Genomic DNA, 23923 nt, shown 5'->3' with positions numbered 1-23923 from the left:
TATTGCTTTTTTAATATAGTTTAGTATAGTTTTAATATAGATTAACCATAGAGTGACAAAAATTTATCCAAATGGCAAAAAGTTGTTCCTCAATGTAAAATTATGAGGACTTTGGAACCAGGCAAAGGTTTATTTTCTTTTTATGATTTTTTTACATTGTATATTTAATATTAAAGACTAGATTAAAGCTATACAGGAACACATGCTGAATTATTCTGTAAATGAAAAGGGTTAAACGAAATAGAAAATGTTAGAATTATAATTTACAGAATTATACTTATACATAAGTATTTTAATATTGTCTTTTGCAACACTGTGTCTATTTGCAAAAACATATTTGTATTTTTTTAATCAAAATAGTTTACATGAAAAGATTGGTGTCAGAAGTGGTTTGTTTGGTGTTGTGTTAAAATCCCGCCCACTAGATGGCAGTGTTGTACTTTGAAAGTTTCCTCAAGTGCCGTCACCACAAAGACGATCAAAAACGATATAGTGGTGAAATTGGCACTCATCAGGACTAGCCAAGGATAGTTACCAGCCTCAGAAACCACAAGTTAACACCTTCCCCAGATAAGATCACCTAAATGCTCATTCACAGAGTATTTTGGTTTGTTTAACAGTAATTTTAAGTTACTACATGATTCCTAATGTGTTCCTTCATAATCTGATAGATCCCTTTACTATTCATTTATATTTTAGGAAAAAATAAATAACTTAAAACATTGAATGAGAAGGTGTGTGCAAACTTTTGACTGGTATTGTATATTGCGATATATTGGATTTTAACTTTGGATTAAATTTTCCAATATACAGCCTGGTTAATTATGGGAAACTAACCCATATTGTATTGTATATTTTTGCTCTATTGTTTTAAGTAGGTAGTTCCTTTATACATTGAGTAATTCCATTGTTCCTGATCCTACAGATGATGCTGTTCCCAGGTCTGTGGTTTAGTCATGGAGGCCAGGTTCTGTCTGTAGATCTGGTATCTCAGCCCAGCTCACAGCTCACTCTGGCAAAAGTGCAGATTTTACGCCCCTACTGCAGCCCGAGCCATTACCTAGTGCCCCCAGGTAAGAAGGAGATCAATAAAAATCATTTATAGTTTTCATTATGTTATAAAACAGTGTTTTTTTAATACTGCTCTGAGGACCCAGTGACCTGTACAGTTTCAGCTACACGCTAAAGCCTCCAGCACCTGATCCAGATCATCAGCTGATTATACAGACACTCAGTGAGCTGGATCTATTGGGTGGGAGGTATATGAAGTCAAAAGCAATGTATTTTCTTGCTTGCAGCCTGCAAAATGACATATTGTGGCTCGCTACTTAAAATCAAATTTTACGGTTAATTCGGCCCGAAAGACGCACCCTATTCATTTCAATGGAGAGAGCCGCAGCGCATGCTGGCTTGCGTTGGACACAGCCTCGCACTCCGGCAAAAAAGTTCAGCAGAGCTCAAATTAATTCAAATGAATCCAGCCGCCGTGCTGCGTCTAGCCAATCAGCAAACAGCAGGCTGCCACTTCACACACACATACGAACCTTAAACACACAGTACAGCTGTCTTTCAACCACGGAGGAGAAGCTGAAAACAGTGGAATATGGATTTATAGAGCTATAGATGACAGTAAGATTGATTAAAAATAAAAAATCTTAAACTTATTATTGACTAAACTTATTATTGATCTGTTGCTTCAATTGAATTCAAAAGCATCACAGATACGCCCACACGGCAAGCTGAGACCAGGTGTTGAATTCAGCAGGTCCCCCACCAGAAAAAGCAGAAAAATTTAAAGCGATTTTATCAAGAAGACGGTGCGTACGCGCTGCCGAGAGGGGGGTGCTTTTCATGGCAGGGTTGCCGAATTCAACACCCCCTCCAGGAAAAGCACCGTCTCATGAAAAAAGTTGCAGGTGACAAGATTATTTACTTAGAAAAGTATCTTGGGTATTTTCATTTTCTAAAAAAAGTTAAAGCCAAGAGAGCTCAAGAGAGGGGGCGCTTTTCCTGGCGGGGGTGCTGAATTCGGCACAACACCAGCATGGCAGAATGCATTAAAGAAAATTTAAAAACACGTACAGTGAGTCTTTGTACTGATGTGGCCCAGCCTGATACGATGAGTTCAAGACCACTGCTGTAAATTTATAAATATATAAAGCCTGGAAGAGGAGAGGCCATCCCGACTGTGTCTGTTAATGGAGTTTTATAATGTAAATTTGGGACTCTGATCCACGCCCTTACTCCTCCCACTCTCCAACCTATATAAACCTTCACTTCCTCTCTACCTGCGTTTTGAACAACCTCGCACCCACCTCCTCCCCATCTTCCTCCTTCATTTATTTCTCCCTTTCTCTTTCTGTATCTCTTTTTCTGTATCTGCTTCAGCTTCGAGGGCATGGGAAAATACTACAAAAAAGATGCCTAAAAGCTTATATGCTATGCTATGCTAATAGCATGAGGACACTGAGCACAATGTAGTGATTTTTCCAAAATTTGTATTTTAAAAATAAATAAGATGTAAGAATTCATTTAGGTAAAAGGAGTGAGTGTTGAGATTGAGCTCTCTCACTCTCTCTCTCTTTCTCTCTCTCTCTCTCTCTCTCACTCTCTCTCTCTTTCTCTCTCTCTCTCTCTCAGGCTGTAGCTCTCTCCTGAACCCCTACAGCTGCTGTTCTGCAGAGCCCCTGTGTAACACCACAGGAGCCTGTATCAGTGGGCATTACTGGTGCCACCTGCTGGAGAGCTGCCTGCCAGTTACCCGCCCCTGCAGCCCGTACCCCTCCTCTACTGCAGCTCCCATCTTCCCCCTGCCTCCTCGCCACCCAGCAGCACCTCCATACTACCACACGGTGGCAGACATGCCCTTACAAATCCCTCCAGCAGCTCAGCCAGTCCATCTCAGGGTGAGGAGAGTATTCACATTTACCTACAGCACATAACCAGACAGAACACCCTATAAAGACTGTACTGAACCAGTGTTATTTATTATTTTACACACACTAAAAAAACAGAGGTATGATATGTAAGTACTGTCTTGTACTCCCTAGTAAAAAAAAGTAGATTATAAGTATATAGAGTATACTAAGCATTATTATGCTATAGTGCACTAAAGTGTATTTTATTATTTATCAGTATATTATTATTAATCAGTATATTTTTTTGTACTTATTATACTTCAATTGTATACAAATAGTACAAAAGACTTACTTAAAGTGTACTTAACTGTATTAAAATGGAACTATTTTAAATATTAAATACTTAAGTAACATTTAAACTGCTTCATGTATGTAACCCCATATTTTAAATATGCTTACAGTAAACTTATAATACGTTTAATTATTAACTGTATCACTATTATGCACTAAGCACACTAAGAATTGATGTTAGAGTACAAATATGCTTCTTGTTCCAGTCTTTTGTAAGCAGCACACTTCTAGTATAGTTCATTGGGTATATATATATTTTTTATATACTGTACTATAATTTTTAGCGTGTTACAAATTTACTTTAAATTTTATAAATTTAGTCATTTATTTTCTTTCTAAAAAGTTAGATGGTACATTGTACTTTAAGTGAACTGCTGTTGTGAGCAGTTGTTTTTAACAAACTTTGTTAAAAATGTACAAAAGTATATTATATAGGGAAATAAGTATTTTAGTATATTTAGTATATAAGTATATTGAATTACATTAAACTAAATGTGTACTTCATAGTAGTCTATATTTGTTAAAAACACTATATTGTTCTTTTTAAAAAGTGTGATCAAATTTACTTTCAAACATTTGATGAAAGCATAATATTAATGTACTTGTAATATATCTTAAGTAAGTAGATAAATCTGTTAGTATATTTACAGCATACTTAGACATTTCTCAATATGTTTTAAGTACAATTAAATATATATTTTTATTCACCGGGGTTTAAAGGTACACTTTTAATAATTGTACACTCAAAGGTGTAATATTGGTCTTTACAGGGTTTATATATTATTCTAATCTTCTACTAGACACTGATGTTTGGGTTTTAATTGGCTTTTCGTAAGCCATTATCATTAACAATAAAATAAATAAACGCTTAAAATAGATCACTCTTACACGCATAAGGAATCAGGTAGTAACTTAAAAGTGTTAAACAAACCAAAATACCCTGTGAAGCATTTAGCATTTTTGCTCCTCCTTTCCTGGAGCGGTCCTGATAAGTGCCAGTTTCATCATTATAATGTTTTTGTTGGTCTTTTTTGCTACTGCACTTGAAGATACTTTTTTCAAAGTTCTTGAAATTCTCCTTTTCAGACTGATCTTATTTTTACGTATTTAGTTGAGTAGTTGTTGCTTCTCATAACCTGGATTCGAACATTACTCAAATTTTCACTATTCACTGTATACCTGTAACTCTACCTCTTCACTACTTTACTTTAACTGATGCTCTCAAACACTTTAACATTAAGAGGCAAGAAATTCAAGTATCGTAATTAACTCTTGATGAGTTCAGCACAGCTGTTAACTGAAAGCCTGAATTCCAGGAGACTCTACCTCATAAATCTGACTGAGAAAATCCAGCAGAGATGTGCAAAACTGTCTAAACTAAGCAAGAGATGCTACTTTTAAGGATGTAAAATATTAAATATAAAACATATTCTGGTTTGTTTAACACTTTTAAAATCCTATCATACTTTTCTTTATTCATTAACTTTAGATCGCCCTTGAAGAACACCATATCGCTGTGTATCCTGACGACATCGTAGCAGTGCAGCACAACCGACCACCAGGAGATCTTCTCCACTGCGTGAGGGGCTCGGACTCGGCCTGGAGACAGAGCTACCTCTCCGTGCTCGGGCACGAGCTGGGGGGCTGGGTGGAGGCCGGCGTTTCTGATCCGACAGGTGGAGGCCGGTGGGTGGACGGTGTGGTCTGTGACCTGAGGCTCATCTACGAGGACCCTGTGCATCTCTACGCTGTTCCACCTGTCCTGAGCAGCACCCAGAGCGACCTCAGGATGGACACGGCGACCACGCCTGGTTCCACCCGTATCTCTGAGCCTCTGACCCCAGTCTCAGGACTCCGGGTAGTGTATCCTGCGCTCAGCAAAGAAAACCAGATACATTTAGCAGTAAATATCCCAACATTAATAATCATAAAGATCGTTTCAGGACAGAACGCTGTGAGCGAATGGTCAGAACCAGTGTCTGAGACAGGAGTCCCCTTCCAGCCCTCCTGCCCAGCGGATATGCACGAATCCCGGGCAGCCTGTGAGAGGGACACCCCTGATACATGGTTCTCTTATGCCTACATAACGTCATCTACCCAAGGACAACTAACTCTAAACATCACCGCCTCAAACACACTGAACTCGCAGATGCTGAGTATAAAACTACAGGTTCACATTCCAGTGACAGGACTGAGCATCCATCCACACGGATTACACAGAGTTCTGGTGGATATAACACAGGTACACCAACACGTACAAGTACAAATACTCATACAAAAAGTATGAGTTTCTTTGATTTTACCAAATTGAAAACCTCTGGAATATAATCAAGAGGAAGATGGATGATCACAAACCATCAAACCACCAAACTGAACTGCTTGAATTTTTACACCAGGAGTAAAGCAGCATAAAGTTATCCAAAAGCAGTGTGTAAGACTGGTGGAGGAGAACATGATGCCAAGATGCATGAAAAAAAAACTGTGATTAAAAACCACCAGGGTTATTCCACCACATACTGATTTCTGAGCTCTTAAAACTTTATGAATATGAACATGTTTTCTTTGCATTATTTGAGGTCTGAAAGCTCTGCATCTTTTTTGTTATTTCAGCCATTTCTCATTTTCTGTAAATAAATGCTCTAAATGACAATATTTTACCTAAACATCAGAGAAACTGATTTAGAAACTGAAGTGGTCTCTTATTTTTTTCCAGAGCTGTAAGTTAACTATAAGTTGATGTACAGTATATATTTATCACACTCATACTTCATATGGATATATGTAGATATAATTCTAAAACATATATAAAATGGCTATAATATATATATATATATATATATATATTTTTTTTTTTACAAATGTACACATTTTCTAAACATGTTCATTTTGTATGGTAAAATATGTGTATTTTAAACATATCTATAAAATGTATCCATTCACATTTTTTAAAACAACATACATGCAAAATTCTATGTATATACAATATAAAATATTAAAAAAGGATATATTTCACACCCAAAACCAGACAGATACTTTATGAGCCAGGCCTATGTGACATATATTTTGAAAAGTTTCTCAGATCACTTGAGAAGTGATCAGTTTCTCTGATTTAGCTATTTATAGGTTTATGTTTGAGTAAAATGAACATTTTTGTTTTATTCTATAAACTACAGACAACATTTCTCCCAAATTACAAATAAAAATATTCTCATTTAGAGCATTTATTTACAGAAAATGAGAAATGGCTGAAATAACAAAAAAGATGCAGAGCTTTCAGACCTCAAATAATGCAAAGAAAACAAGTTCATATTCATAAAGTTTTAAGAGTTCAGAAATCAATATTTGGTGGAATAACTATGGTTATCTCATCCACCAGTCTTACACACTGCTTTTGGATAACTTTATGCTTCTTTACTCCTGGTGCAAAAATTCAAGCAGTTCAGTTTGGTCTGATGGCTCTTGATTATATTCCAGAGTTTTTTAATTTGGTAAAATCAAAGAAACTCATCATTTTTAAGTGCTCTCTTACTTTTATCCAGAGCTGTATATTTAATAGAACCAATGAAAGGCTAACACAAATTTGCACATTATTAAAAAGTAGTCTTATTAAAAGTTTCTACCAAATAGATAAAGATTTGGCAATACGTGCATGACCTTACGCTCTTATTCTATCTTTGTCCACAGTTGTTTACAGCAGCAGTGATCACTGGTTCATCTGTAAAGTACTCCTGGGTTACTGATAACCGTGTCCAGTCTCTCTACACCGGACAAGCTTATACTGTAGTATTTAACACGCCAGCAGAGCATGTGCTCAGGGTAATCATACATCTATCTACCATAAGTGACCAATGGCAGTGTTACAGAAGTCTGTGATGAATTCTAATAAATACTATATTAAAAATGTGTATCAGATATTGATGTTGTTTTGTTTTCAATAGGTAACAGCAGAGAATCCCATAAGCTCTCAGGTTTTAGAAGTCCGGCTCTTGGCTGATGTAATGTCCCCATTATCTGACCTCACATTACTGTCCATCATGGACGCAGTCGCTGTGAACACCCCAAACATCTACACCCTGAGAGTCCAACAGGACAGATCTGTTGGCGTCACAATAAGGTTAGATTTGTTCCCTACAATGGTCAAAAGACACTTTTATGTTGAGAAAACTGTAACTTCTAGGTTCGTTGATTGTTTCTACCAAGACAAAAGCGTGACTCAAGCCCGGCTAACACAAGTGACTTGAGCCGATTCCCATGCTATACTCGGCAACCAGGGTGTTGGAAGAATTGGCTCAAGCTGATTGCCATAATATACCCTGCAAGCAGTGGGTTGAAACAAATGGAGTAGGTCAATCTTCATACTATTCTCAGCAACTGAAGTTTTGGAACAAATGGCTCTGGCCAATTCCCATACTATACTCTGCAACCGGGGTGTTGCAACAAGTGGCTTGGGCTAATTCCCATAATATACTCAGCAACTAGGGTGTTGGAATAAATAGCTTGAGCCGATTCCCATACTATACTCTGCAACCTGTGGGTTGGAACAAATGGCTCGAGCCAATTACCATAATATACTCAGCAAGCGGGGTGTTGGAGCAAATGGCTTGAACCGATTCCATTACTATACTTTGTAACCAGTGGGTTGAAACAAATGGCTTGGGCCGTTTTCTATATTATACTCAGCAACAGGGTGTAGGTAAAAGTGATTCAACATGATTTCTGTATTCCACTTGGCAACCAGGGTATTGGCATGAGCTGCTCGGGCACATGCAGGTAGCGTAAATTTTCATGATATACTCAGCATCTGGGATGTTGAAACAAATGGCTCGGCCATAGAACCTGAGCCATTTCATCTTCTAGCCAGTTTCATCTACTTTGAAAAATATAAAATATAAAATATTTTACTTTTCCATGTATTTTTTCATGGTTTGAATGACTTATTATTTATTTACAGAACATGATTAACATTTTAAAACAATAAAAAACTCCAAAGTCCAAAATTTTGACTGGAATTTTAAATGCGTTTTTTTTTTTTTGTTCAACAGGTGGGATTTTGGTGATGGATCCACATCTGTGAATCATTCATTTTCTGCCCCAATAGAAAAGAGTGAATCCGATTTGGATACACAGATCTATCTACAGGACTCTGTACATCATACCTACAGGACACCAGGTAACACTTATACAGAAATATTACAGTATATGTATTATATACTGTAATATTGCTGTATACATACACATAACAGACTGCAGTCTGCACTGATATGCCAACAATCGTAGGACAGCAGTATACAAATTGATAAGGAATTGTTTCTTTATGAGATGTATAAGTTGTGAGGTGTTATCTTGTGAGTGAGGCTGGAAACTGGCCAGTGTGTTCATGGCAAGGCAATGTAAGTTAAACAGGACATAATATACACAGGGCTAGATTGGTTTATTAAATTATCTTTGTCTAATATATAAGTTTGTTTGATAAAAGCAAAAACAAAAGAAATCTGTAGGGGGGAAAACCTTTTTCTTGCCACAATATTATGTTTTAAACTGTAATACTACTACATATAACATTCTCGTTTTTTTGCTGCAGTAATATATACAAAATCTAAATATAGTAAACACATATTTTTTATTGATTTATCATTGACAAAAATGACAAATGTGACATATTGTTATCTCAAAATTACAAAAAAATATTGTGATTTTCTTACATTCACATCGTCCACCCCTAATAAGAACATGTTTCTACTCTTTTGCATTTCCTTTAAGGTGATTACATGTTGCGGATGCAGGTGGAAAACGAATACGACCACATTGAAAAGGCTGTGTCCGTTAAAGTGCGATCTCCACTGACAAAAGTGCTGCTCTCTTCAGTACCTCCTGTCCAAAAACCCAATGAAACTCTTCTGTTGGAAGCTTCTACAGTTCCATTTTCATTGGGAATGCTTTATACATGGGATTTTGGCGATGCCACCCTAGAGGTTGAAGGACTTCATGACAAAATCAGCCATAGTTTTATAGAAGCTGGTGTATACAACGTTTCTGTCACTGCAGACAACACCCTATCACAGCTGAGAGCCTGGATGATTGTGGAGATTATTGAAACTATCTCAGGTGTCCAGCTGAGTTATAACGGACCCAATGAACTCAATACATTGACTCAAATCAGTGGTAGAGTTTCGTCAGGAAGCGATCTCAGGTGGACCTTTGATCTTGGAGATGGGACTTTGTTTAAAGACCTTTCTAGAAGCTCAATTTCTCACGTCTACAAGACCACAGGGAACTATAGTGTTCAAGTTACAGTTTCTAATGCTGTGAGCAGAGTGATCCAATCAATTAATGTGGAAATCTATCAACTGGCCATAATTGGAATAACTCTGCCAACTGATTGCATTGTCAATGGCAAGGAAACCCATTTTCATGCAGTGGTTACATGCAATCCTTCAATGCTCACGTTTCATTGGAGCTTTGGAGATGGAACACCATTGATTGTGAGAAAAGGATCATCTACAATTGCTCATACTTTCACAAATCCTGGGAATTATTCAGTTGGTGTAACAGTCTACAACCAAGTAGAATCAGCGTCAAACCATTATCAAACCAAATCAAGTGTTTGCATTGAGGCATTGATTACAGATTTGCATCTTCGCTCGTCTCAAGATGCTGTAGCATTGGGTGAAAAGATATGTTTTGATGCTTCTGTACTTCCTACTGGGCAAAATTACCAATTTCTATGGTACAACAGCTCTTCTACCAGTGTTGTCCCAGTCAATGGAACTTCCCATCACTGCTTCATTTTCATCGAAGAAGGCTTGCACGAAGTTACAGTGATGGCACGCAATCGAGTAAGCCACAAAACAGCAAAGGCAGCCATATTTGTTCAAATGCCCATACCAAAGCTATCCATACAACACAATGGTACCTCAGATGTGCTTAGCGCCAATCAATTCTATCACTTTTGGACTGAACCAAGCCAGAATAATGGAGCTTTTGAGTGGAGCTTCGGTGATGGTTCTCCAAAAATGGTAGGACAAAACCAATCGCATGTTTTTACCTCAGCTGGCAGGTTCCTCATCAATGCTTCAGTTTTTAACGCCATCAACCGGGAGTCTGCAGTTGCTTATGTGGAGGTACAAGCTCCTATAACGTATGTACGTATTCTAACTAATCAGTCATATGCAGAGGCAGGCAAAGAAACTGTTTTTAATGTTGAAAGCAATGCCATTCATGATGTTAGCATCAAATTTTATTGGACAGTTTCTTTAGACTCTCTTTCTCCACCAAATCCTGGAAAGTCAGAGTACAGATATACGTTTTCCAGAGCAGGCGTCTTTGAGGTTAAAGTCCTAGTGCAGAATCTTGTCAGTGAAATGGAAAGCTCAGCTTTGGTGGAAGTTCTAGAAAGAATAGAAGGAGTCCAAATTACAAGCCAGAACTTTAAATCTTTGAGCTATTTCCCCACAAACGAGCCAATCACTTTGACAGCCTCCATAAAGCACGGTTCAAGCTTGACGTATCATTGGCTGGCCTCTCAGAATGGACGCAATGAAACAGTTGAAGTAGGTGATGGCCAACATTTTAAACTATTAACAAACAGCTCTGGAATTGTATCCATCAAGTTGACGGTTGCCAATGCTCTTGGAAAAGTGTGTAAAGATATTACGGTAAGAGCAGTGGAGCGAGTTTCTGGTGTAAATATTTCAACTCCAGTTGACGTAGCAGCGAAAGGACAACCTGTGAACATCTCCGTGAGCGTGAAAACAGGGTCAGACCTTCAATATGTTTGGTGTCTTGACTCCAATTGCTCCCTCGAGACATCAGGTGCATCTTTTATCCTTCATGTGTTCAAAAGCATTGGCGTTTTTGAGCTAAAAGTATCAGTGACCAATGTTCTAGGCTCAGTTGACGCCACCAAACAACTCATAGTTCGGGAGAGTATTTCAGGAGTTGACTTTGAGATTGATGGACAATCACTCCATTCTCCATTCTTCGTCAGATCAAACAGCGTCCTAGAATTCATTGGATTTGTTCGAAAAGGAAGTGATCTACGTTGGGAATGGACTGTTGTGGCCGTTCCAAGAGGAAATGCCATTATCTTGACCAACAATCAAACTTTTAGCTTCTCTTTTATGGATGTAGGAGATCTTCGAGTGACTCTTAATGTCTCAAACGATATCAGTTGGCAGCTTATCTCACACTTGTTAACAGTGGAAGATGCCATTGAAGGTCTTACTCTTGGCGCCAGTGATTTAGCAATCTGTGAGGATGATCCAATCACTTTTACACCATCTATCTCTCGAGGAAGTGGCGTTTCGATCAAACTCGAATCTGCAGGAAAGAACTATTCTCTGAATGTTCATGAAAATTTAACCATCTCATCTCTTCCTGTCGGAAATCAAACGGTCAAAGCAATTGCTAAGAATCATATTAGCAGTTTATCAGCAAGTGTGGCTGTACAGGTTGTAGAACGAGTCAATGGTCTAAAGATGGAGATCCTTGGGATCCTTGAGTGCTGCCCAAAAGTTTTGGAAGCTTTAAAATCATACAACTTTAAAGCTTTAGTCCAAGTGGGATCTCAGGTGACTTACCAATACCAATGGAGCTTTCAAGAAATGCATGAAAATGGTGCCAATGATTTAAGAATAACTGGTCAAAATGTTCTGTACTCACCATCCAGCAATGGTTCAATCTCTGTGACGGTGGAAGCTAGTAGTCTCAAAGGTCTTTCCACGTTCTGTTTGCAGTCTATCACAGAGTTGATAACTGTTCAGTGGCCAGTATTGGAAGTTAAACTAATGGTTTGTTCAACAAATAGACCTTTTATAGATCACCCAATCACTTTATGTGCCGTTGTTAGCAGTGGCAGTGATCTTATTTTCCATTGGGACTTTGGCGACTCTGAAGAATCCATGGTAAAGGTCACGAAATTGAATACAGTAGACCACTTATACAAGGTAAAAGGCAGATTTCTCGCTCGAGTGATTGTTTTTAATAATATCAGCCATGTCTCAGACTCTTTAGCTATCGTGGTTGAGGAACTAGAATGCATAAAACCTCAAGTATCCTTGATTTTAAAGCACTCAAAAATCTACAAGTCCAGACCGAGCTATTTTGAAGCAAGTGTGGATCTCCATGATTGCGTTTCCTACAAGACCACCTACCTCTGGGAGATCTTTCAGGATCCAACTTGCACAGAGAAGAAAATGTCTTTAAAAAGTTCAATCGATGTTTCAACGCCACTGCTCTATCTTCCAAAGCATGAACTGGAAGTGGGGGATTACTGTCTAAAGTTCACAACCAGGTTTCAAGGAACGCTTCTGGAACATCATGAGACCACCAAGATTTCTGTCGTTAACAGCCCACTGGTCCCGGTGATAAAAGGCGGCTCTTACCGAATTTGGTCAACCCATAATGACCTTCTACTGGATGGTACAGAGTCTTACGATCCAGATTGTGCCGAGCAGGAGCAGGATGACCTCTTACGGTTTCACTGGAACATTACAGTGGTAAAAATTACTTTTCATTTTTGAATGTTGATTTTAATCAATTAGATCAATTTTGCATTAACATTCAATTCATGTAAAGGTTGGATCTGAATAAACGGCTCTGGAAAACAATTAGAGACCACTTCTAAATGATCAATTCCTCTTTTTTGACCATTTATAGATATATGTTTGAGTAAAATTCAGCATTAAAGTTGAGACTGACATTGAGCAATAAGTGGACGACTAATCTTTAGACCTAAACCCCATTGAAACAAAGCCAAACTGCTTAAAATGTCATGTAAGACTAGTGGAGGAAAGCATAGCAAGACTCATTAAAAGCTGTGATTAAAAATTAGGATTATTCCGCCAAATATGGATTTTTTTAACTCTTAAAACATTAGGATTGTTGTTTCTAAATGAATATGAACTTGTTTTCTTTGCATTATTCAAGGTCTGAAAGCTCTGCATCATTTTCCTTATTTTGACCATTTCTAATTTTCTGTAAATAAATGCACTAAATGATAAAGTAAAAGAAAATTATCCATCTAAATGATCGAATAAAACAACAATGTTCTTTTTACACAAACATATACATATATAATAAAACTCTAGAGTAAGGAGATTCCAATTACTTAACATATTTTGGTGCGCATAAGCTTTTCTGATCATTACGTTTATGAACATTTCTAATTTCTGGATGTTCTTAGAAAAAAATGATTTAAGGTTTTTAAATGTTCTGGTATTTTTTGTAAAAACATGTGTTGATGCATAGTGTAAACAGCTTGAAGTAGAAAGTTGAGAAATATAAAATATTTTCTAATTTGTACTGGTATTAAGATTTTGAATAAAAAGATATTCGAAGATAATTTAAGATAATTAGTACATGTATTTTGTGCATTTCGAGACGTGCAAGGTGTACTTTTACCGTCGTTACGATAGCAAAGACACACTGACATACGCCCTAAAATCAAGCTGATTGACAACTTGTGTAAAGATTGCCAAAATAGGGCCCCTAAATTTTTTAAATAACAATTGCCCACATTGCTAATTTATTAAATATTCCTGTTTTTTAACAGAAAAACTCTACAGGATCTCATTCTACAGAGACTTTTATCCCCGATCAATCCATTCAGCTCTACAGCAGCATCCTCATACTGCCCAATCACATCCTGGAGTCTGGAAGAGTTTACCAATTCACACTAACAGTTCAAAAAGACGGGCGGTCATCTGTATCTACTGATCAGTATGTGAGTACAACATTATATACATATATAGCTTTTAATGTGAGCTGTTCCTATGCTTTTTATTATGTGAACATTCTGTATATGTATGTATGTATATTAGGGGTGTCATGATTTCGATATTTGATCGGAATCGATCGAAAGTATGTCATGGTCTCGAGCCTCGAAGTCAAAAAGAGGATCAACGATACCTCACTCTAAACTACACAAATGGTGCAGCACACTGTAATCGACCTTTCTCCAGAGAATGTGGACATTCTCATCTTCTTAAAGAAAAACTTAAAATATAAAAATAACAGTTGTTTTGTCTAGCCTCAAATATGTTAATAGTTCTGGTACCTTAAGGAGCATCTTTCTCTCAGATAAAGTTAATAATATATCTTTATTACAGAAAAAGTCTTAAAGTCTTATTTTTCATGTTTAACTGTTATAGTAGGATAGAGTTCAGTTTGTTCTATTATTTTGTACATGACTGTTCCTGTATTTCTTTATTATTTATTTTGTTATGTTGCACATTGCTGTTTTAATAGTGCACACTGCTGCTACAAAAAAGCCACTACATGTCATTAAATATATATCTTAATTAAATTATTTAAATTTGACCATTAGTGCCTAATGTGGTGTATTACAGGTCACTTGTATCACTTTGCATCACTTATATCAAGTCCACTTTTTGAAATAAGATATTGTAAATTTGATTAATCAAACCAATGACTGACCATAGACTAATCTAAAACTGGCATAGGCCTCTCTGCTGTAAAAAAAAAACAAAAACGAAAAATTCGAATCGAGGATTTAGAGAATCGTGACACCCCTAGTGAATATATATACTAAGTCCCCAATCCAGAATATTATGACCACCTATATGATTTCTGCACTTATTGTCCACTTATTGTCCATCTTATATATGGTCTCTGTCCAACAAAAACCCTTCTTGACTTTCAATGGAAATCAATGTAAAAAGAGTTTATTTCAGGTCATTTTGGAGAATTTCTTTTGGTCCATTCATCAAGAAATTTTGACACAGTGTAAAGAACAGTTGGTTTGTTAAAATTATACAGTAACCTAAAAATCGCCAAAATTGAGATACTTGTTTTTCATTGGACAGCGACGATATGTAGTTGTATAATAATTACAGACTGTATATAGTTCTGTATGTTTATCTGCATACTTTTTTACTATCCTCCTTTCTCCCTGTACTTCAATGAGGCTCTCTGATGAGAGCCAGTTCCATCATAAAATTTTTGATGGTTTGAAGTTCTTAAAGTCATTTTTTTTCTTTATTTAGTTGAGTAGTGTTTGCTTCTCATAATCTGGATTATTAAAACATTACTCAAATAGACAAATATTAAAATATTCACTGTATACCTGTAACTCTACCTCTTCACTACTTTACTTTAACTGATGCTCTTAAACTAAGAGACATTAAAAGACAAGAAATTCCAGTAATTAACTTCTGATGAGTTCAGCACAGCTGTTAACTGAAAGCCTGAATTCCAGATGACTCTACCTTCTCATAGAATCTGGTCGTAATATTTTGTTTTTTTACTCTCTCAGGTGAAAATGTATGAAGCAGAAGTTCTTCCCGTGACTCTGAGGTGCATTTCCTGCAGTTCTTCCTTCTCTCTGTACATCAGAAACAGCCATCCCATAATTTTGGGCTCCCATTGCTCTCTGTGTAACGGCTCAATTCAGGTATAGTACTTTTAATACTTATCAAAGGTTTAGGAGCCGGTTTGACATTTGCTAAAATGAGTCAAAGCCCACTTTATAGTGACTTATAGTAACAACAGAATTTGCAGAATTACAGTTAATCACAAAAAAACAAAATACTGTACATTTTTTGTACTTCTTATTTATGTGACTTTACAACCTAAACATGTTACTCCACATTACATATACTGTTATTAAAAAGAATATGCGTGCAATGTCGAAATTACATTTATATGACAAAAACTGATCAGTTATCACCTAATATTAAAAATATAAAAATAATATAATAACAGATTTGATTATTATTATTATTATTATTATTCTGTATTAGCATGTCAATTCTGTTGTAAAACTCAGCAGCGTTGGGTCCTGTTTTTTTTTTTTTTTTTTTTTTTTTAGTATTTTGTCTACTGAAACCCCCGCCAGGAAAAGCACCCCCTCTAGGCAGGGCGTACGCACTGTCTACTTGATAAAACAGATAGCAGAGTTATTTCTTAAGCTAACTGTAATCGGAAACAAGCTTCTGAGAGAGGGTGCTTTACATGGCGGGGGTGCAGATTTTGGCTCGCTTTCAAAATAAAAGTTTATTTTAACAAATTTCTATCATTTTTGTGGGGGGAAAAATCCACCTATTTCTGATTTTGAGTGGGATGTGTGTGTTCCTACACCAACAGTACTTATTGATATATAAGTACAGTCATATGAAAAAGTTTGGGCACCCCTATTAATCTTAATCATTTTTAGTTCTAAATATTTGGGTGTTTGAAACAGCCATTTCAGTTTGATATATCTAATAACTGATGGACACAGTAATATTTCAGGATTGAAATGAGGTTTATAGGTTTATGTACTAACAGAAAATGTGAAATATGCATTAAACCAAAATTTGACCGGTGCAAAAGTATGGGCACCCTTATCATTTTATTGATTTAAATACTCCTAACTACTTTTTACTGACTTACTGAAGCACAAAATTGGTTTGGTAAACTCATTGAGCTTTGAACTTCATAGCCAGGTGTATCCAATCATGAGAAAAGGTATTTAAGGTGGCCAATTGCAAGTTGCTCTCCTATTTGAATCTCCTCTGAAGAGTGGCATCATGGCATCATCATCAAAACAACTCTCAAATGATCTAAAAACAAAGATTGTTCAACATAGTTGTTCAGGGGAAGGATACAAAAAGTTGTCTCAGAGATTTAACCTGTCAGTTTCCACTGTGAGGAACATAGTAAGGAAATGGAAGACCACAGGGACAGTTCTTGATAAGCCCAGAAGTGGCAGGCCAAGAAAAATATCAGAAAGGCAGAGAAGAAGAATGGTGAGAACAGTCAAGGACAATCCATAGACCACCTCCAAAGAGCTGCAGCATCATCTTGCTGCAGATGGTGTCACTGTGCATCGCTCAACAACACAGCGCACTTTACACAAGGAGAAGCTGTATGGGACAGTGAAGCGAAAAATTTTGGTTTAATGCATATTGCACATTTTCTGTTAGTACAATAAACCTCATTTCAATCCTGAAATATTACTGTGTCCATCAGTTATTAGATATATCAAACTGAAATGGCTGTTGCAAACACCCAAATATTTAGAACTAAAAATTATTAAGATTAATAGGGGTGCCCAAACTTTTTCATATGACTGTACATTTAATATACTACATATATATACATATAATCTTTCTCAACAGTTTAAATGGACCGCAGAGGATTCAACAGGTGACGTTCTGCAACTAAATGAATTCACAACCTCAACTGGAGCCAGATCTCCTGATCTCATCATCAGACCCGATACACTGAGAGCTGGATCTGAATACGTATTCACTCTCAATGTGTCTCAACCAAACACCGGCCTATGGGGGTCAGCCAGCATCACGTTATCAATCAACTCCTCACCCCAAGCGGGCAGCTGCACACTCTCACCAGAACACTCTGTTCAGCTCCTGCAGGATCCGGTCTCTTTCAGCTGCTCAGGTAAAGCATGGATCATCCTCGGGTCGTGTACAGTCCTGCTCACCATTATTGGCACCCCTTCCTTTTTTGCATAACCTGACAATATCTACAGAAATAAATATAAATGTACCAAAGTTATATATTCAGGGTTTTTTAATTGGAGGTTCAAAGTAATACAACAAATAAAACATTGTTTTTCAATTTGCATGTTGCAATTTTAAAGACAAAACAGAATAAACAGCATGTGCAGCAATAAAGACACCCCTTGTTAATATTGAGTTGCACACCCTTTGGCTGTGATTACAGCCTTCAAACGTTTCTTGTAACCATCTATAAGCTTCTTGCACTTCTCAGCTGGTATTTTTTCCCACTCTTCCCTTGCAGTTTGTTCAAGCTCTTGAATGTTTGCAGGGTTCTTTTTCCCAATGGCAGATTTCAACTCACCCCAAAGATTTTCAATGGGATTGAGGTCAGGACTCATTGCTGGCCATTTTAAAACAGTCCATTTTTTCCTTTTAAACCATTCCTGTGTGCTTTTGGACGTGTGCTTTGGGTCATTGTCTTGCTGGAATACCCATGACCTTCGACTTACACTGGGTAGGACATTTTGCTCTAAAATCTCTTGATAATTCTCAGATTTCATGATTCCTGTGATACGGTCAAGTGCTCCAGTACCAGACGCAGCAAAGCAACCCCACAGCATTATGGATCCTCCACCATGCTTAACTGTTGGTAGGGTGTTCTTCTCCTTATAAGCTGCATTGCGCCGCCTGTAAACAAACTGTTGCTTTGCATTGCCAAAAAGCTCTATTTTTGGTTCATCTGTCCACAGAACATTTTCCCAGAAGGATTGTGGTTTGTCAAGGTACTCTTTGGCAAAGATCAGTTTCTTCCTTGGCCTTCGCCCGTAAAGCTCTGCTTGGTTTAGTGTGCGGCGTATGGTACTTGTTGAAACCATGACCCCAGACTGTTCCAGGTTGACCTTCAGTTCTTTGGATGTTTGCCTTGGTTCTTTTTCCACCATTTGCACCAACCTTCGAAGACTTCTCTCGTCAATTTTCCTCTTTCCTCCACGTCCAGGAAGGTTCTTGACAGTTCCATGCTTGGCAAACTTCTTAATAACATTGCGCACTGTTGAAACAGGGACACCAAGGTCTTTGGAGATGGTCTTATACCCTTTGGAAGTCTTGTGTTTGCTAATAATAGCACTTCTGATGTCCTCAGACAGCTCCATTGTCTTCACCATTGTAACAAAAGAACATGGCCCAAGGTTTGGCTTTTTAAAACTCTGAAGTCATCATTCATTGGCTAATTCATGTCACATGGGCACTGATAATTTGTCACAGGTGATTATCCTTTGCGATTTGCCACAGGTGAGTGAAAATATGTTTTCATACTAATTTAGTGTAAAGGGTGCCAATACCAGTGTCACAGCAAGCTTAAGGTTTTTCCTGTTTTTCCCTCACATTGTTTGTTGCTTTAAATTGTTGTTCATAATTTTCTCTTTTGTTTTAAATGCGAGTGCTCTATACAAAAAGCTGTTTCAGTCGACTACTTTTTTCAGGGGGAATTTCCACAATATGTACTTAAACTTCATGGGTGCCAATAATGATGAGCAGGACTGTAACAGGATGAATTAGACGAGGTTATTTAAGAGGTTTATTTAATGTTAGCCTTGACTTTAGCCTTTATGTATTCAGTACAGGAAGCACAGTAAAGGAATGAGGAGCTGAATTAATCAATAATCAATAGTGATTTCGAGTGTGAGATGAGATAAAAATTCACTTCAGATCAGAAACACATCCACACCCTCACCCTCACCATATACAGTTTTAATGCTAATTATGCTGTTTACAATACAACACATTTACTGTACACGTGTGTGTGGGTACTGTACACACACACACATATATACACACACACACCTATTAGGGTCCTATTTTAGCAATGTTTAGGCAAGCCACCAACAATGCATCTTGCAGCTTGATTTAGGGCGTGTCAGTGTGTACTTGCTATCGTAACCAGTGATAGCATAGTTACATAGTCAGTAATCTGATTACTGAGTACTCATTTAAAAAGTAAAGTAACTTAGTTACTTTATGGATTACTTGATTTTAAAAGTAACTAAGTTAGATTACAAGTTACTTTATTAGTTACTGAGAACAACAAGAAAGCTTGTTTTATCACAATTACTGTTATTATTACTGTTAATTCTGACCTAAATGTATATATATATATATATATATATATATATATATATATATATATATATATATATATATATATATATATATATATATATATATATATTTATATGAGTTAATACTACCATAAAAATGTTAGGTAGGCCAGGCAGATTGAAAATTATATTAAAATATGACATTGTTTTGATATAATACAATTTTCTCTCATATAAATAATACACAGATACAAAAAAAATACACAAATTCCTAAATTTCCTATCTATCTATCTATCTATCTATCTATCTATCTATCTATCTATCTATATCTATCTATCTATCTATCTATCTATCTATCTATCTATCTATCTATCTATCTATCTATCTATCTACTTAGTGATTATAATCTTGAATTTCTCCTAAAAGCTATAATCCTAATAATATCAGAGCCATATCCTAATGCTATAATATCAGAGCAATTTCAAATTTTTTCTACAAAGCTGTAATTCTTTTATAAGAGCCAGATCTGCTGTAGTTCGTGGGCTGCAGGTGGAGACTATCCGACTTAACTTTTTTTACTTAGGAAAATTACAAGACAGTAACGTACAGTGACTTGGATAAGTAACTTTTATCTGATTACTGGATTGGAAATAGTAATGCGTTAGATTACTTGTTACTGACATCACTGATGGGAAAAGTACAGCTTGCGTAGCTCGAAGTGCACAAAAGGCATGTACTAATTCTCTTAATGAATTATGGGTATGTTTAATTTTGGGCGTAACGTGAAATAAAATAATCAGTGTGTCACTTTCCTTTAAGAGCCAGGTGCGCTCAGACTTTGGCGGATTGCTATTTCAATAGTGCAGCTATGGGGTGTATGCGCATTGGCTGCTGAAGGTTTTTTTTATAGTTTTTTTTTTTTTTTATCCTACTGTACGTAACATTTCCAAAAAATTAAAAAAATGAAACTTTGACACAAGTGACATTGCAGCGATGTTACCAGAACATAAAAAAATGTCAAATAAGAAAATTCTAAAAACATCCAGAAAACTTACTACACTAGACAAATACTAACATTATGAAAACGTTAAACTGTAAGTAACATTCCTAAAACTAAAAATGAAAACTTTGATGCAAGTGATGTAGCAGAAACATTACCAGAACATTTAAAAAACTTACATATCAAAAAAACTTAATGAATATAATGAACGTTTTAAGAATGGTAATTGTCGCGTACCAAAAACTGTTAATTGGTCAGTATACTGAATGTACACAGTAACATTCCCAAAATTAAAATAAAACATTAAATAAGAACATTCTAAGAACTTTCAGAAAACATAACAGACTTAGCAATCCAAGAATGTTAACTTTAACGTTCAGTAAACATTCTACTATTCGAAATGTATTAGCTGGTCAGTATATTGAATGCAGTTCATGTTGTTCTGAAAATGTGTGACACATAATGGTTTGCATTACAATGTTATTAGAACATTTTCACATAACATTCCCAACTAGCTGAATACTAACATTGTGGAAATGTTAAAAAAAAAATATTAAAAGTAACACTCCCAACATTAAAAATGAAAACTTTGACACAGATCATTAAAAAAATCATTAAATAAGAACATTTTTAGAACATCCAGAAAAATGAACATAATAAATGTTCTAAGAATGTTAACTGTAACATTGTCGAAATGTTATAAGTAACATTCTCAAAATTAAAAATGAAAACTTTGATATAGAACATTTAAAAAAATGTTAAAAAAAGAACATTCTTAGAACATCCAGAAAATTTGACAGACTGAACGTTCCAAGAACATTAACTGTAACATTTAACCACCAATTTTACCGCAATTGCGCGGGGCCCCTGCTGGCCAAAAGGTTGGCAAAAGAAAAATGGGGGAAAAAAAATTTAACGCATTATTTATTTTTTGTTTGACACCAAAGAGACACCGTACATGCAAGTTAACCCTTGTGTGGTGTTCAAATGATACTAAAAAAATATTTTTTCTAACTCAAACTCATTGCCATTGGCTCATTTTTTGTGAAAAACATATATCAAAACACCCCCCCCCCACCCCCCCTACACATTTATATTACATACAGTCTGTTTAGCCAAGGGCTAATAAACATTGCTTCATTTGTAAATTTGAAACTAAACAAATTTTCTACTCATATCTTGAGTTTAATTCATTTTCTTTTACATTTTATTAAAAAACTAATTAAAAAATGAGTAGCACTTTTTAAAAGAAATGTAACATAAGAAAGGTAAAGGGCAAATATTAACCATGTAAGCTGTTTATATTGCTTGCAATTTAGGTGAAGCGAGCATGTGTAAAGCATTTTAATGTAAAATTGCTTCATTTTGCTGAATTAAATACAAGTAACAAAGTAAACGAGTAATGGTCTTATCCCAGCGGTGCCCAAAAAAAAAAAGACAATTAAAGAAAAGGAAGTCCAGCACTGAAAGCTTAACAAAGCTCACCATTTTTTTCGCAGCAGCAAGAAATAAAACATCTGGTGTCAGTGCTATGAAACGAGCGGATCCCCGGGGACATTTTCAGTAAAAAAAATGATTGAAAGTTATTTGCCTAGTGATCTTTTGTTATAGTTTTATTATTGACCCAATCAAGTTGGATACTCTTCAGATAGGTGACACATTTAAGAATCATAACACTTATTTTTCTTTAATTTAATCTCCTTCTGCTATTACCAAACACAATCCTGGTTGTGTTTACATAAACATAATACCATCTCTGGCAGTGTGACAAAAAACTAATAAAAAAAATCATTTTGAGTACGTGTATATATAAATGCTCTCAGCTCACCCCCAAATTTGACATACTACAGTAACTCAATCAGCTCAATCAAATGAATAGTGTAAACATGCGGTGAAGAACATTGGTATTTAAATTGTGTGAAACTGACACCAGTAAATCCATAATTCCTGCTATTTACTCACTTAAAATGATTTTGTTTCTCAGTAGCATAGTCTCTGTGAAGTGTGGAGAATAGTTTTGTGATATATTGGTTATCGCTGAATTTACCATAGCTGAAAGGTGCTTGAAAAACTTAAAAATGGGTCTTGAAAAGTGCTTGAATTTTACCTTGTAAAAGGTGTGTGAAACCTTAATATAGCATTTTGCATATACAAAAGACTCCATTTGATCAGGTGATCAGGGCCCCCAGAAAAAAACATTGCTTAGGGCCCCAGAACTTCCAAATCCACCCCTGCATTCAGAAAACGTTCTGTCTGAAAAGTGTTACCTGGTCAGTATAGTGAATGCAGTTGATGGTGTGTGTGTGTGTGTGTGTGTTTCTGATTGGCAGGCTGGGTGGATGGAGAAAGTGTACCTGCTCAGGTGATCTACTCTCTGCAGGTGTCTCGTTGTGAGGACTCTGACCCACTGTGTCCTGTAGGAACTCTATACAGAGGAACTCAGCACACTTTCAGCAGCCTGGTGCCCTCAGGACCTACAGGAACCAGAGACGAGGCGTCCGTCATCACTGTAACAGTGCAGGTCGAGGACATGCTGGGGACAAGAGTCACCGCTCTGAGACAGTGCGTGAGATTCCCTCAAAACCCCAGTGATAAAAAAACAGTAGATTAAAATATATTAAGCATTATTATAGTGCTATAGTGCACTAAAGTGTTCTTGTAGCCAAATTATTATTAATCAGTATATTTAAAGAGTGATAAAATTTTGTACTTATTACTTTACTTTAATTACAGTATAAAAATAGTACAAAACTGGAAATATTTAAAATATATTTAATAGTAATATTTAAACATTTAAACTACTTCATGTATGTATTTTAAATATGCTTGCAGTACATTTATAATACATTTAATGAGTATTACAACTGTATTTCTATTAATATACACCAGGTATATTAGAAGAAATGTACTTAGAATTGATGTTAAATATATGTGATCTATTTGTACATTAGAGTACAAATATATATGCTTCTTATATGTTTTTTATCTTTTGTAAGTAGCATATTTCTAGTAATATACTTCGTTGGGTATAAAACTATATATTTTAATATACTGTAATGTACAAATTTTAGCGTGTTACAAATGTATTTTAATTATTTTTTAATTAGTAGTAGTAATTTAATTTACTGTCTAAAAAGTAACATGATACATTG

The 23923-nt window shown here is 36.1% G+C and overlaps 1 protein-coding gene across 2 annotated transcripts in view; it reads left to right on the top strand.

Moving 5' to 3' along the window:
* pkd1b (polycystic kidney disease 1b) overlaps positions 1–23923 on the top strand; it is an 87770-nt gene that overhangs the window by 6205 nt on the left and 57642 nt on the right. For both annotated transcript variants that reach the window (XM_049464640.1, XM_049464639.1), the window contains exons 5-15: positions 926–1073; positions 2641–2906; positions 4699–5451; positions 6894–7025; positions 7148–7323; positions 8252–8379; positions 8970–12706; positions 13762–13932; positions 15484–15621; positions 17330–17612; positions 23102–23333. In XM_049464640.1, the coding sequence (XP_049320597.1) occupies positions 926–1073; positions 2641–2906; positions 4699–5451; positions 6894–7025; positions 7148–7323; positions 8252–8379; positions 8970–12706; positions 13762–13932; positions 15484–15621; positions 17330–17612; positions 23102–23333 (6164 nt within the window). The remainder of the gene's footprint in view (positions 1–925; positions 1074–2640; positions 2907–4698; positions 5452–6893; positions 7026–7147; positions 7324–8251; positions 8380–8969; positions 12707–13761; positions 13933–15483; positions 15622–17329; positions 17613–23101; positions 23334–23923) is intronic.

Source organism: Astyanax mexicanus, chromosome 15 (assembly GCF_023375975.1).
Source record: "Astyanax mexicanus isolate ESR-SI-001 chromosome 15, AstMex3_surface, whole genome shotgun sequence".
Taxonomy (NCBI): Eukaryota; Metazoa; Chordata; class Actinopteri; order Characiformes; family Acestrorhamphidae; genus Astyanax; species Astyanax mexicanus.
The sequence above is the reverse complement of the archived record's forward strand: the minus strand, read 5'-3'. Positions and strand labels throughout refer to the sequence as shown.